Source organism: Periplaneta americana, chromosome 6 (genome assembly GCF_040183065.1).
Source record: "Periplaneta americana isolate PAMFEO1 chromosome 6, P.americana_PAMFEO1_priV1, whole genome shotgun sequence".
Taxonomy (NCBI): domain Eukaryota; kingdom Metazoa; phylum Arthropoda; class Insecta; order Blattodea; family Blattidae; genus Periplaneta; species Periplaneta americana.
Window position 1 is genome coordinate 170,564,661 of NC_091122.1, and position 14,962 is coordinate 170,579,622.

At 33.6% G+C, this 14,962-nt stretch overlaps 1 protein-coding gene across 2 annotated transcripts in view; it reads right to left on the reverse strand.

Moving 5' to 3' along the window:
* Positions 1–14,962, reverse strand: part of rho-5 (rhomboid-5) — a 579,824-nt gene that overhangs the window by 122,002 nt on the left and 442,860 nt on the right. For both annotated transcript variants that reach the window (XM_069829535.1, XM_069829536.1), the window contains exon 2: positions 10,250–10,497. In XM_069829535.1, the coding sequence (XP_069685636.1) occupies positions 10,250–10,497 (248 nt within the window). The remainder of the gene's footprint in view (positions 1–10,249; positions 10,498–14,962) is intronic.

The following is a 14,962-nucleotide window of genomic DNA, read 5'->3' on the forward strand; positions in this document are numbered from 1 at the left end:
TAGATTCCTTTGAAGTAGAGTTGCTGCAGGTTCAAAAGCGGACGAACGAGGGTACAAACCGAAGACGAGAGGTATTTTACGCATAGCGAGCACACGTAAGACGGCAATTTTCAGAGACAAAAGCCCTCATAATTTTAAGGTATCTCCCAAGATTCATTTTACAAAAGATGTTCCATTACTACGACACTAAAAAATGAGAGCCGTAACATACGGCACAAGGAAGAATTTCTCTCTTGTCATATAGCTGAACATAATACGACAGTGTGGGTAGATAGCGGAAAGAAACCGTATAAAGTATACTGCAAAGGAGACTTTGGCAGCTCCCAAGTAATCTTGATTGAATCAATGTCGTGTAATGCCTTCCATACAATACATTAAGATATGATGCTTATACAGGTCATCAAGGGTTCTCTATTACGATCTCTGTGGCTCTGATAGGACTTGTAATTAAACGACCTGGTGGAAAGATGACTCACATAACACATTCCGTAATAGAGGGACTAAGAATTTATAACTATTTCTTATCAGAAGATCACAATGTGTATGTATATGTGTATGTATTTATTCACACTTCAAATGGGTAAATACCCGGTGGCAGTGGTAACTAATTACACTCAATAATTACAATACTAATAAAATTAACAAGGAACATCCTAAATTAAATGTATCACTTAATATAACAGAATTAATTAAAGTAAATCTAATTTATATCTTAACCCTAAGTTAGAACTTAAAACCACGAGTATGATATATGTTCAAACTTGCATAAGTACCTTTCAGCACTACACTCATTTCGCTATGAATTCACTCACTGCACTGGAACTAAGACAAATTTTACTGACACTATCCTGATTTCACTAACACTTCAAAAACATTTCACTGTTCAAATACTTTGCACTACCACTGTAAACTATAAAACTTCACTGACACAAACACACTTCGCTGTCACAACACATTTCACTGACACAACACACTTCTTCACTGATACAACATTTCAAATAACAGAACATCAATTACATCCTTATTATTCCGTAGAATTGTACTTACTATATTAACCTCAAATCGCTAGCCTAGACCCCATTATAAGCAGTTTAGGACGATCATATTAACTCACACCCGTTCACTATAAGTCTATCTTTTCTGCCACTGTAACTCTCAGAATTTACTTATAAGCTCACTGCACTTTCACTATAACACACTGCACACCCAATACAAATCACTGGAGATTCACAATGTTTCTCTGCTTACTCACTATACTTGTAAAACCACAAAATAGTCTGCATAATGTATTACCGTCTATTAGTGAAGTCCTTAAGCCTATTTTTAAATACATTTTTGATTATTGGTAAAGCCTTTAGTAAGTCTGCAGGTAAAGCATTCCAGTCCCTGATAGTACGATTGAGAAAAGAAAATTTTCCAGTGTCTTCTTTCCCTCAATTTATGTGAGTGGTCGTTCCTTGAAGAGTAATTTGGCGGCTGCAACCTATTCTTTATTTGGTTATTTGTTGGTTATCAGTGTTAACAGGGGACTACATTTCTAACAAATGGAATCCAGGAGAGGAAAAGCACTGTGCGATCTATTATTCTAAAACACAGCTATTGTATTGAATTTCTGTCCGAGCTTCGGTTCTCTTCGTCAGTCTAATTGACTAGACTCTGTTTTCGTCACCACGATTCAGTGACTTTCAAATGACCTCGTCATTAAATAAGCATAATGTGAACATCAACAACCTTAGGTTTTCGGTTTTCTGTTATGTTAGGCCCTGAAATCACTATAATAATAATGCTTCCATAATGACCTAATGATTAGAGCGCTGGACTTATAATCCTATGGATCCGGTTCGAACCCCGGCGTAAGCCGATTTATAACTTGTGTTAGGCAAGCTCGTGATCCGGCAAAGCAGGGTTTCCTCCGGGAGCTCTTCTTCCTGTTCTTGTGCACTAACTATACAGGGTAGACCTCTCGAATGTACCTAATTTCAATTGTATGTGACTGGTAAACGGTTGAAGATAGAAACCTACAGTAACGTTTATATGAAAGGAAAACTCAACAAGTTTCGATATGCACATTACCATATCTCTACGTGAGCTCCAGCTGTCACTGTGACGATATCGAGGCGATGAACGATTTCTTGCCAAGCACGTTGGAGCATGTCTTCTGGAATGCTCTCAATAGCCTCTATGATGCGCTCCCGAAGATCACGAAGGTCTCTGACTGGAGTGGCGTACACTTTATCTTTGACGTAGATCCAGAGAAAGAAGTCGAGCGGTGTTAAATCCGGAGATCTCGGGGGCCAAGCGATCGGTCTTCCCCTACCAATCTAACGGACAGGGAACACGCCATCTTACTGGAAAAGGATGTTAGGCTGCAGGTGTTCAATTTGTGGAAAGAAGAACTGCTCCAGCATGTCAAGATATGTGGTACCACACACAGTTTTCTCGGCGAAGAAAAACGGTCCAATGACCTGCTGCTGTGACAAACCGCACCACACATTTAACTTGGGATTATCACGATCGTGCTCTTGTATAGCGTGAGGATTCTGCGATCCCCAGATCCGCACATTATGGCGGTTTACTTTACCTGGCACATGGAACGTGGCTTCGTCCGAGAAGAAAATCTTGGACATAAAATCAGGATCAGCGCCGAGACGGTCTAGCATCGTATTGGCGAATTCCACTCGTTTGGGTTTATCATCCGGCTCCAGACGTTGCATTAACTGCACTTGTATGCGTACAGTTTCAGACGTTTGTGGACAATTCGTTGCAATATTGATTTTGGTACTTGAAGTTTCCGCGAAGCTCTTCTTAATGACTTGCGCGGGCTTTTTATTAGAAGATCTCAATTCTTAAGCTTCCTTGTTTTGGTTACATTCACAAGACATAGAGAAAAATGTCTATGCATTCATTTTATGAAATGTCTCATTTATTCGCTTTCAAAACATTTTTTGAACTTTTGAAAATCTTATATTTTCTATGCTTAAAAAATATTAATAATATAAACTAGCAGTATTTATTACAAAATAATTACATAGAAACATGCAGCTACCTCATAAATACTTGCAGTAAAAATTGCATCCATAAAAAAGTTGGTTTTGAATTAAAAAAAATAAACTTACGGAAAAATGGATTTGAAAGTAAAATGGATTTATGTAACACATATCTATTAAAATTCTCCTTCAGTACATTAATTTAGTAACTTCAGGGAGCCAACTTTAGAACAAAAAGTTACTAGATTTGTAATCTGAACTCTGCAAAAAAGAATACAGTGAAACCTCTCATTTACGGACATCGAAGGGACGTAATAATCTGTCTGCACCTGGAAGGTGTCCGTTATTGGGAGGGAGGCTCCCCAATCTAAAAGTAAATTTATAATATGCATTATGTACCCTTTTCACGCTTTAAATGAAATGTATTACTGTAGTTTAATTCTAAATACAGTATACTATAGTAAATTCTTTGCAACTTTGAACTACAGTAGATAAGATCGAAAAAGGAAAAAAAAACAGTACTGTGCCATGCAATTTTATTCTAGGTCTACAGTTATGCAGTACTGTAATTTACAGTTTTCAACTTAACCTTTACGTTCAAGTGCCATGTCTCTCGAAACAGAACAATTGATTGAAGTGAAGAGAATAATCCTACTAACCCTATCATGTGTGGAATACAATTTCACGATTGCGGAAACCTTGGACCCATCAGATAGGTTAAATTTTATGACTTTATTTATCCACCCGCTTCCAGCTAACAAGGGGTAGGACTGGGCTAGTGGTAGCCTACGAGATCCTTACAGTCTTCTTTCATGTTAAGGAATTTTTGTGAAGTTCTCAAAACTAAATTTTCCATTTTTGTAACACATTAGGTCTTGAAATCCAAGTTCTGTCCGCAGTCAGGAGGTAAAGCAAGCTTTAGGACTGTGAAACAGCTGTCCGTGTCCGTGTCTAAGAGTGTCCGTAAACGAGAGTTGAATTTATTATTATTTCTATATTATTTCAGTTGGGACATAAAAATCTGTCCGTATATGAGGAGTGTCCGTACCTTGGGGGTGTCCGTAAGGAGAGGTTTCACTATACCTTAATGAAAAAATAATTTTGACAGCCCTTCTTCGTTAATTAAAAAAAATAAACTTATTTGTAAGCAGAATTGAACTAAATTCATTTGGGGTATGAAAATATATAGTCTGAAGAAGTGAAATAGTCTATAAAAATATTTTGGAAAAATGTCACGATTTTCACTGAAATCTCCTCTTAAATCACTCTATGTATAATTTTATTAGAAAGAGATGTAACTTTCCAATCGGCTTTTAAAAAGAGATTTAGCGTCATTACAAAACAACAATATTAAACATTGTTATATTATCATATTAAAGCGACTGCATGCACAAAAGTTAACAAAAATATACTTCAAATGCGCCATTCGTATTTGTAATTCACGCTCATTTGTTCCAATTAATGTAAATCAGCCTCCGCGTTTTAAAATTACAATTGGGTTATCACGACCATTCCATTTACAGTTTTTATAATTTGGTTTAGAACACTTTGCGTTACATGGACTCAATTAAAATAATCTCCAAAAACGATTTTCAGTCGTGTTAACCTTTCATGGAACTGTGTTCACATTTATTCGCTTCGGTGGAAGTGCAGGCGTGCGTTAAATTGAGACTACAAAAATGCACACACATAACTTGGCATACAAATAGCTACGTGGAGATTTTTTCGTATTTTTTACAACAGATATTTAGATTTTTTAATGAATAAACACAATTTATTGTTACTGTTCTTCTTATCTACTCGAAGTTTAGGTTGTGCACATGATCGGCTCCATTGGTCGAGTCATCTCAGTTGTTTTCCTACATCTCTCTTTTTCCTTTTGGTTTGCAATTATTTGTTTCGGCATTCTGGTTTCTAGCACACATATGTTAGCTCCAAAGGAAGAGAGGGTAATTTCCGAGCCATAATTTCAGAAACGTCTCCTCTATATTGCGTTCCATAATATATGACAGAAGACGTAAACATTGCCAGGAGAGATAGGGAGGCGCATAATTACTAGCAACCAATGGCACAGATAACATCCCACGCACGCTTCTCTTGAAGTCCGCCAGTCTGAAGCGCTCTACTTTCGTCCAACGTCAAGGTAAGTCTGGAACGGACCTCTACCATTGGTTGTTTAGCAATTATGCGCCTCCCTGCAATTCGTTGTTTAGTAATTATGCGCCTCCCTACCTCTGCCGGCAAAATTTACGTCTCCTATCAAACAATATGGACCGCAGTATAGATTATATTTTATGAATGAATGAAAAATGAATAATCAAATAAATAATCAAATAAATAAATAAATAAATAAATAAATAAATAAATAAATAAATAAATAAATAAATAAATAAATAAATAAATAAATAAATAAATAATCAAATAAATAAATAATCAAATAAATAAATAATCAAATAAATAAATAATCAAATAAATAAATAATCAAATAAACAAATAAATATATAATCAAATAAACAAATAAATATATAATCAAATAAATAAATATATAAATAAATAAATAAACAAATAAATATATAATCAAATAAATAAATAAATAATCAAATAAACAAATAAATATATAATCAAATAAATAAATATATAATCAAATAAATAAATAAATATATAATCAAATAAATAAATATATAATCAAATAAATAAATATATAATCAAATAAATAAATATATAATCAAATAAATAAATATATAATCAAATAAATAAATAATCAAATAAATAAATAAATAAATAATCAAATAAATAAACAAATAATCAAATAAATAAATAATCAAATAAATAAATAAATAATCAAATGAATAAATAATCAAATAAACAAATAATCAAATAAAAAAATAATGAAATAAACAAATAATCAAATAAATAAATAATCAAATAAACAAATAATCAAATAATCAAATAAACAAATGAATATATAATCAAATAAATAAATAATCAAATAAATAAATAATCAAATAAATAAATAATCAAATAAATAAACAAATAATCAAATAAATAAATGAATAATCAAATAAATAAATAATCAAGTAAATAAATAATCAAATAAATAAATAAAAATTAATAAATAAAAATAAATAAATAAACAAACAAACAAACAAATAAATAAAATAAATAAATAAATGAAATAAATAAAAAATAATCAAATAAAAAAATAAATAATCAAGTAAATAAATAATCAAATAAATACATAAATAATCAAATAAATAAATAAATAAATAAATAATCAAATAACCAAATAAATAATCAAATAAATAAATAAATAATCAAATAAATAAATAAATAATCAATAAAATAAATAATCAAATAAATAAATAATCAAATAAATAAATAAAAATAAACAAACAAATAAAATAAATAAATAGAATAAATAAATAAATAAAATAGATAAAATAAATAAATAAATAAATAAATAAATAAATAAATAAATAAATAAATAAATAAGGAGCACATTGTGCGGGTCTCTGGAAAAAGAACTAAGGAAAGGATAACAAAGGGAGAGTCAGTTATTTCTATACGAAAATTAATATTATTGTATAAACTAATTTTGAAAGAATCCACAATTGAAATTAATTAATTAATTAATTTATCTGTTTACTTATTTATTCAATTATTTATCTCCTTACTTAATTATTTACTTATTTATTTCATAGTGTTCTGTCCAAGGACAGGTCTGTCACTGCAAACCCAGCTTTCTCCAATCTTTCCTATTTTCTGCCTTCCTCTTAATGTCGTCTATCATCTGATATCTTCTTCTGCCCCGAACTCTTCTCCTGTTCACCATTCCTTCCAGTGCATCCTTCAGTAGGCAGTTTCTTCTCAGCCAGTGACCCAGCCAATTCCTTTTCCTCTTCCTGATCAGTTTCAGCATCATTCTTTCTTCACCCACTCTTACTAACAAAGCTTCATTTCTTCTATCTGTCCACTTCATACGTTCCATTCTTCTCCATATCCACATTTCAAATGCTTTCTAGTCGCTTCTCTTCATTTCGTTCTAAATCCATGTTTCTGATCCACACTCCACACTAGTCTCTTCTTTAGTTCTTTATTCAGAGCTCCACAGAAGATGCTCCTTTCTCCGTTAAAGCTTCCTTAACCATTGCTATCCTCCTTTTGACTTCCTGGCAACAGCTCATGTTATTGCTTGTAGTACACCCCAAGTATTTGAAGCTGGTCCACTTGCTCTACTGCCTCATTTAGAATTCGCAAGTTTACCTTCTTTATTTTTCTTCTTATGACCATGGTCTTCGTCGTATTTGCATTTATCTTCATCCCATACTGCTCACAGCTGTCATTTAACTCCATTAGCATTTCCCTTAGTATCTCCTCTTCTGCTAACAATGCCATATAATCAGCAAATCTTACGGACTTTATTCTTCTTCCTTCTACTATCACTCCTCCCATATCCTGAAAACAGTTCTTTACTAAACCTCAAAGTAGATATGGAATAGGATAGGTGATAAAGAACATCTTGACGTACTACTCTTCTAATTTTATTTCCTTATGTTATTTTTTTTATTAACACAAGACAATCCGACGATTTTCCATCTTTGTTCCTGCTATTCCTCAACACATAATCCATCCATGAATGGTGCTGAAAACGGTGCTGCGTAACAGCGATAGCGTTGTCCGTGGTTTTACCAGGCGCGTCACATTGCTCTGGCATGAACACCACTGAAAACCGGAATATAGAATACAAGTGAGTCAAGTCGCACGTACGGGGTAGCGGTGAGAGTAGAAGATGTAGTTTCGTTGTGTACGATTAAAGAACGAGACGGCATTAATAGAATCCAGTGAACTACAGGGACATCATTTTATTTTTACTTCAATTTTTATTGTACCTCAGTTTTTTAATGTACTTCACTCCCACCCCTTCTACTAACGAGTTCCAACTGTCCTCCACACAGAACCAAGGCCGCATATAGTAAACAGTACTGAGTTAGTGAGTATAGTACGTTCCAGAAATATGTTCGCGTTTTCCACTGACTAAAACTTCCAATATTGAATCATATTTTCGCACAGGTACTGTCATCCGTTTGCCTACGTCGCATCCCGATTTCCCCCACCTGCTTCTGTCGCGCCATTGTAAAGGCTAGTGGCTGGGCTTTCTTAGCTCTTTTCTGAAAACATTAATTTCTGTTACGAATTAATTGGACGTCTACGTAATATTATATATCTGTTTAAAATAACTTAAATAAAAGGGCCTCGTTAAGTAATTGCCACGTGATTTCCCTCCTTTCTACGATCCTGCGACATAACCACTTGGACGGACAGTAGATAGCATGTCTGATTAATTTTATCTGTGCGGGTCGGGCAGAAGTGAAGACTGTATTTACAGTACTTAAGTTACTCCCTTATAGAGTTGGTACAGAATTATTTCAACTTGAGTTACTAGTATGAAAGACGAAACTGGTAATTGGAATTAGATGCAATAGTCTACAGAGCGATAATATGCACAAAAGAACTGAAGCCTGTATCGAAATGAACGGCCACCATTTTCAAAATTGTATTTAAATATCCATAGGTATGATTATTTTTCATTTTAACTTCTTTCTCTATATTGTATGCTAATGTGTTTTAGACAGTATAATATACACTGCATAATGAATACGTTCGCATGGATAACTCAGTTCGTGAGTAAAAACACTTATTGTTAATATTGTACTGTATTTTTATTAAACACAACCTAATGAAAATTATCAAACTCAAAATCGCGATATTTCCTAGTTTACGTAAATGGATGAACTACTTTTCTTCCCTCCTATAACTAGCAAAGTGATTTGTTTGTATTTTACGCCAGTATCATCGAACTCTAGTCGTGGAAGGGGGTAGCAAACGGTGTTTCCGTTTCTCAGCCGTTAATCCAAAGGTATAGCCAGGTTAATATTAAAAATGTTAGTAAAAATAGATATCCTTGTACAGGGACATCATTTTATTTTTACTTCAATTTTTATTGTACCCGAGTTTTTTAATGTACTTCACTCCCACCCCTTCTACTAATGAAGTTCCAACTCCACACAGAACCAAGACCGCAGATAGTAAGCAGTACTGAGTTACTGAGTATAGTACGTTCCAGAGATATGTTCGCGTTTTCCAGTGACGAAAGAGCTTTCAATATTGAATCATATTTTCGCACAGGTACTGTCCGTTTGCCTACGTCGCATCCCGATTTCCCCCACCTGCTTCTGCTCGCTCCTCTGTAAAAGCTGGGCTGTTTTAGCTCTTTTCTGAAAACATTAATTCTGTTAGGAATTGGACGTTTACGTAATATTATACAGCTGTTTAATTTAACTTAAATAAAAGAGCCTCGTTACGTAATTAACTGTCACGTGATTTCCTCCCTTTCTACAATCCTGCGGCATAACCACTTGGACGGACAGTAGATAGCATGTCTGAGTAATTTTATATTTTCGGGTCGGGCAGAAGTGAAGATTGAATTCACAGTACGTAGAGTAGGTACAGAATTATTTCAACATGAGTTACTAGTACGAAGGACAAAACTGGCAATTGGAATTAGATGCAATAGTCTATAGTGCGATAATATGCACAAAAGAACTGAAGCCTGTATCGAAATGAACGGCCATCATTTTCAACATTGTGTTTAAATATTCATATTATGATTATTTTTCAATTTAACTTCTTTCTCTATATTGTACGCTAATGTGTTGTAGACAGTATAATATACATTGCATAATGAATACGTTCGCATGGATAACTCACTTCGTGAGTAAAAACACTTATTCTTAATACAGTACTGTACTTTGATTAAAGAAAAACCTAATGAAAATTATCAAACTCAAAATCGCGATATTTCCTAGTTTACGTAAATGGATGAACTACTTTTCTTCCTTCCTATACCTAGTAGAGTGATTTGTATTTTACGCCAGTATCATCGAACTCCAGTCGTGGAGGGGGGAGCAAGCGGTGTTTCCGGTTCTCTAAAGGTATAGACAGGTTAATATTAAAAATGTTAGTAAAAATAAAATGATGTCCCTGTATAAGGTATTACACCAGTCCGTAGCCAATATTAAATTGAGGGAAATTGGCGCAAGAAAAGAGAAATTATAGTAAAGAAAAAGGGGAAATTTTGTCAAAATGACTTACATACGATGAGTGTTTAAAAGTGACGCCGATTTTGAACTCCCGAACCTTGCATTAAATGGGGAGAATTGTGATTTCGTAAGGCTTTTTTCATACGCCGAAGAAGTGCTGACCTTGGTGTCCGGTGTAGGAGACGACAGGTGTGTGCTGAGAGCCAGGCGGTGGCCCGGAAGCGCAGGCTGGTGGTGCGCTGGGAGGGGGTGTTGCGGCAGGTGAGGGCGCCACCACCTGCTGTTGAGTGCCGCTGCCACCCGACGTCCCTGTCCCTGATCCTTGGGTCGATACCTGCTGTTGTCCCTGACTCTGCTGCTGTTGTTGCTGCTGTTGTTGCTGCTGCTGTTGTTGTTGATTCACTGCTCGCCTGTAACAAAAGAAGTTGTAACATTAGTTTGCTATTACATTGTGAAACTTAAGTATCTAATGGTGCTTAACACTTACTCAGTGATGTTTTTAGTAGGTTATTTTACGACGCTTTATCAACAGCTTAGGTTATTTAGCGTCTGAATGAGATGAAGGTAAATAAATAAATAAATACATAAATAAGTAAGTAAATAAATAAATAAATAAGTAAATAAGTAAATAAATAAATAAGTAAATAAATAATTAAATAAGTAAATAAATAAATACATAAATAAGTAAATAAATAAATAAGTAAATAAATATGTAAATAAATATATATAAGTAAATAAAAATATATATAAGTAAATAATTAAATAAATAAATAATTAATTAAAGTAAATAAATAAGTAAATAAATAAATAAGTAAATAATTAAATAAGTAAATAAATAAATAAATAAATAAGTAAATATATAAATGAATAAATAAATAAGTAAATAAATAAATAAATAAGTAAATAAATCAATGAATGAATAAATAAATAAATAAGTAAATAAGTAAATAAATAAATAAATAATTAAATAAGTACCGTAAACAAATAAATACATAAATAAGTAAATAAATAAATAAATAAGTAAATAAATATGTAAATAAATATATATAAGTAAATAAAAAATATATATAAGTAAATAATTAAATAAATAAATAATTAATTAAAGTAAATAAATAAGTAAATAAATAAATAAGTAAATAATTAAATAAGTAAATAAATAAATAAGTAAATAAATAAATAAGTAAATATAAAAATGAATAAATAAATAAGTAAATAAATCAATCAATGAATAAATAAATAAATAAGTAAATCAATCAATCAATGAATAAATAAATAGGTAAATAAATAAGTAAATAAATAAATAAGTAAATAAATAAGTAGATAAATAAGTAAATAAGTAAAGAAATAAATAAGTAAATGAGTGAATAAATAAGTAAATAAATAAGTAAATGAATAAATAAAAAATAGATAGATAAATAAATAAATAAATAAGTAAGTAAATAAATAAATAAAGGTGATAATGCTGGTGAAATGAGTCCGGGGTCCAGCACCGAAAGTTATCCAGCATTTGCTCATACTGGGTTGAGGGAGAACCCCGGAAGAAAAGATCACCCAGATAACTTGCCCCGCCCGGGAATCGAACCCGGGCCACCTGATTTCGCGGCCAGACGCGCTGACCGTTACTCCACAGCTGAGGACTTCAGTAATGTTGCGAAAAATCGGTTTCGAGATTTGCGCCGAAATACCTAAGTTTGCAGCATCTCTGATACAGGAAAGTAGTTTCGGACATGCATCTATCTGTTCATTCGTGTACAGCAGTTTTCTCTAAACTACCGGAGGAATATTGTTCATACACTACTCCGCCGATTTAGTATGAGTTTTAGTCTAAAGAAAGCAGCAAACCAGTACACTTGGTCAAAATGGAAGTAGCCGGGACTGAGAGACTAAGTTCGAATCGGGTATTTCCGTGAGTGCTCGGGACAGCCAGGCTTTGTTCAAAAGATTGCGTATATTATTCCAGTAGTCATAATGAGGAACAAAACTATTAATCGCTAAAATCTTCCGAGAAAACAATTCATATACGAGATTTAAAACTGACAGATCGCTTAGGGTGTTTAAGCAGTGAATATTGTAACACAAACACTATATACTGTATAACAAGTTCTCAAGTGGAGTACGACCATTGCTCGTTACAATGCCATTCTGACTGCAGTAAAATTCTTAGCGTAGTTTGTAGAGCGATAGCTGAGAATTCGTGAGGTTGCAAGTTCAAATCTTTGTGGAGTTACTAAATTTTTTTTTTTGTTGCCTTTTAAATGCATCAGTGAAAATATAACAGGTTTTTGTTATTTTTTATCCTTAGAATACTTTTCGCTTTATTATTTTTTTTCGTGTTAATAGAAACTTTTGATGCTAGATAGAAGTAACACTAAAGACGACAATTAGCGGCTTTCATATTAAAATGCCGTGTTAGTAATTATATTAATCCCTGCTGCTTTGCACTCGATTGCCTAAGTAACATTCAGTATATATGTTGACGGTTCAATATGATTATTATATTAATCTATATCCGTGATCATTAGGACCTAAACGTAGTAATTGTAAACAAGAAGAAAAACCATAAAATATATTCTGATTTCCTGGAATTATAACCACAAATTTTTACCAATTTTGTAATTATCTCTAAGTAACATGAATTAACATAAGCAGAATTATTTGACTATGTTACATAAAAGGAGTTGTAAAAATAAAACAAAAGACAAAACAAACAATTCACTAAGGAGATTCGAACTCGACCTGTCTGCATAGAAGTTAAGTAGCTTAACTACTGCTCCACGCCAAGCATGCTGTGAAGGTATTAAAATGCTCCTGTTAATTATTTTATTAATTCCTGCTGCTTTACACTCTATTGCCTAAGGAACATTCAGTAAATATGTTGGCGGTTAAATAATTGACAATAATTAATTTGCAAGTTGTGCTACAGGGAATATAATTATTACACTAATCTAAATCCGTGATCATCAGGGCTTAAACGTAGCAATTGTAAACAGGAAGAAAAACCATAATTCTGATAACAAAATATATCCTGATTTCCTGGAATTGTAACAACAAATTGTCACCAATTTTGTAATTATCTGTAAGTAGCATGAATTAACATAAGCAAAATTATTTGACTGTATTAAATAAAAGGTAAAGGTAAAGGTATCCCCGTAACATGCCATGAAGGCACTTGGGGGGCATGGAGGTAGAGCCCCATGCTTTCCATGACCTCGGCACTAGAATGAGGTGGTGTGGTCGGCACCACGCTCTGACCGCCTTTTACCCCCGGGAAAGACCCGGTACTCAATTTTATAGGAGGCTGAGTGAACCTCGGGGCCGTTCTGAAAGTTTGGCAACGAGAAAATATCCTGTCACCACCTGGGATCGAACCCCGGACCTTTCAGTCCGTAGCCAGCTGCTCTACCAACTGAGCTACCCGGCCGCCGTATTAAATAAAAGGAGTTGTAAAAAATAAAAGAAAGGACAAAACAAAAAATTCACTACGGGGATTCGAACTCGAAGTGTCTGCATAGAAGTTAAGTAGCTTAACTACTGCTCCACGCCAAGCATGCTGTGAAGGTATTAAAATGCTCCTGTTAATTATTTTATTAATTCCTGCTGCTTTACACTCTATTGCCTAAGGAACATTCAGTAAATATGTTGGCGGTTAAATAATTGACAATAATTAATTTGCAAGTTGTGCTACAGGGAATATAATTATTACACTAATCTAAATCCGTGATCATCAGGGCTTAAACGTAGCAATTGTAAACAGGAAGAAAAACCATAATTCTGACGACAAAATATATCCAGATTTCCTGGAATTATAACAACAAATTTTCATCAATTTTGTAATTATCTGTAACATGAATTAATATAAGCAAAATTGTTTGATTACATTACACTAAAAGGAGTTGTAAAAATAAAAGAAAGAACAAAACAAAAAATTCTCTACGGAGATTCGAAGCATGCTGTGGAGGTAGCCAAAATCAGCGCCTTGTATTATGGAGTTAACTAAAGCTGCGCACGGAGGTTTACGGCAGTAGCGGCTGGTGGTCAAAATAATGAGTGTGCTAAAATTTCTATATTGGCCTACTGTATAGGCGTACACTTATATGTATTTATCTTAATTTGAGACTCGCCTAGTGACGAAATACGAAATCCATATGACGTTCCTTCCTACTGCAGAACTTGTCAATTACCCTGGTGTTAAACCGCTCCATTTTGGACATCATACTATTCTCTATTGACAGTATTGCAAGAGCAGTGAGGCGATCCTGGGACATAATGTTCCTTAAAAACGTTTTTATGCGTTTTAAGCAAGAAAAACATCTTTCTGGCTCAGCAGTGGTCATTGGTGTTGTAACCAAAATATTTAACAACTTCGTTACTTTACGGAATGGATCCTGTGAATTGTTGGAGGCTATGTATTGTAACAATTGAAGAGCTCCATCTATATTCCGGAAGTCGGGTCTTCCGTATATAACTCAAAGTTGTGTCTTTAACACTCTTTTGTTCAGTACAGTATAGCTGTTGACAGCAACTCCAAGTTCGCGTTCAGGAAAATTATGCGAAAAATTTAAAAAAAATTTGCTATTTAACAATTTTGTTGCGTCTAGGTAGCTTAAATACTGGAAACGATAAGTAGTTTCCTGAATTATAAGGTCATATACTTCCTTGGCATCAATTTTCTGGGATTCCATTTTCCGTCTCTTGCTGACTGATTCAGGAGGAACGTCAAAAAACAGGTAGACGGCAGCAGCAGTCGGACATTTGAATTACCAAATACATTGTAAAGGGTGCGTCAGAAAGAACGGATGGATTTCAAATTATCGATACGCAACGAGGAGAGAGATATAGTGAGGGGGACCACGACTGTTGGGTCAGCCATAGAAT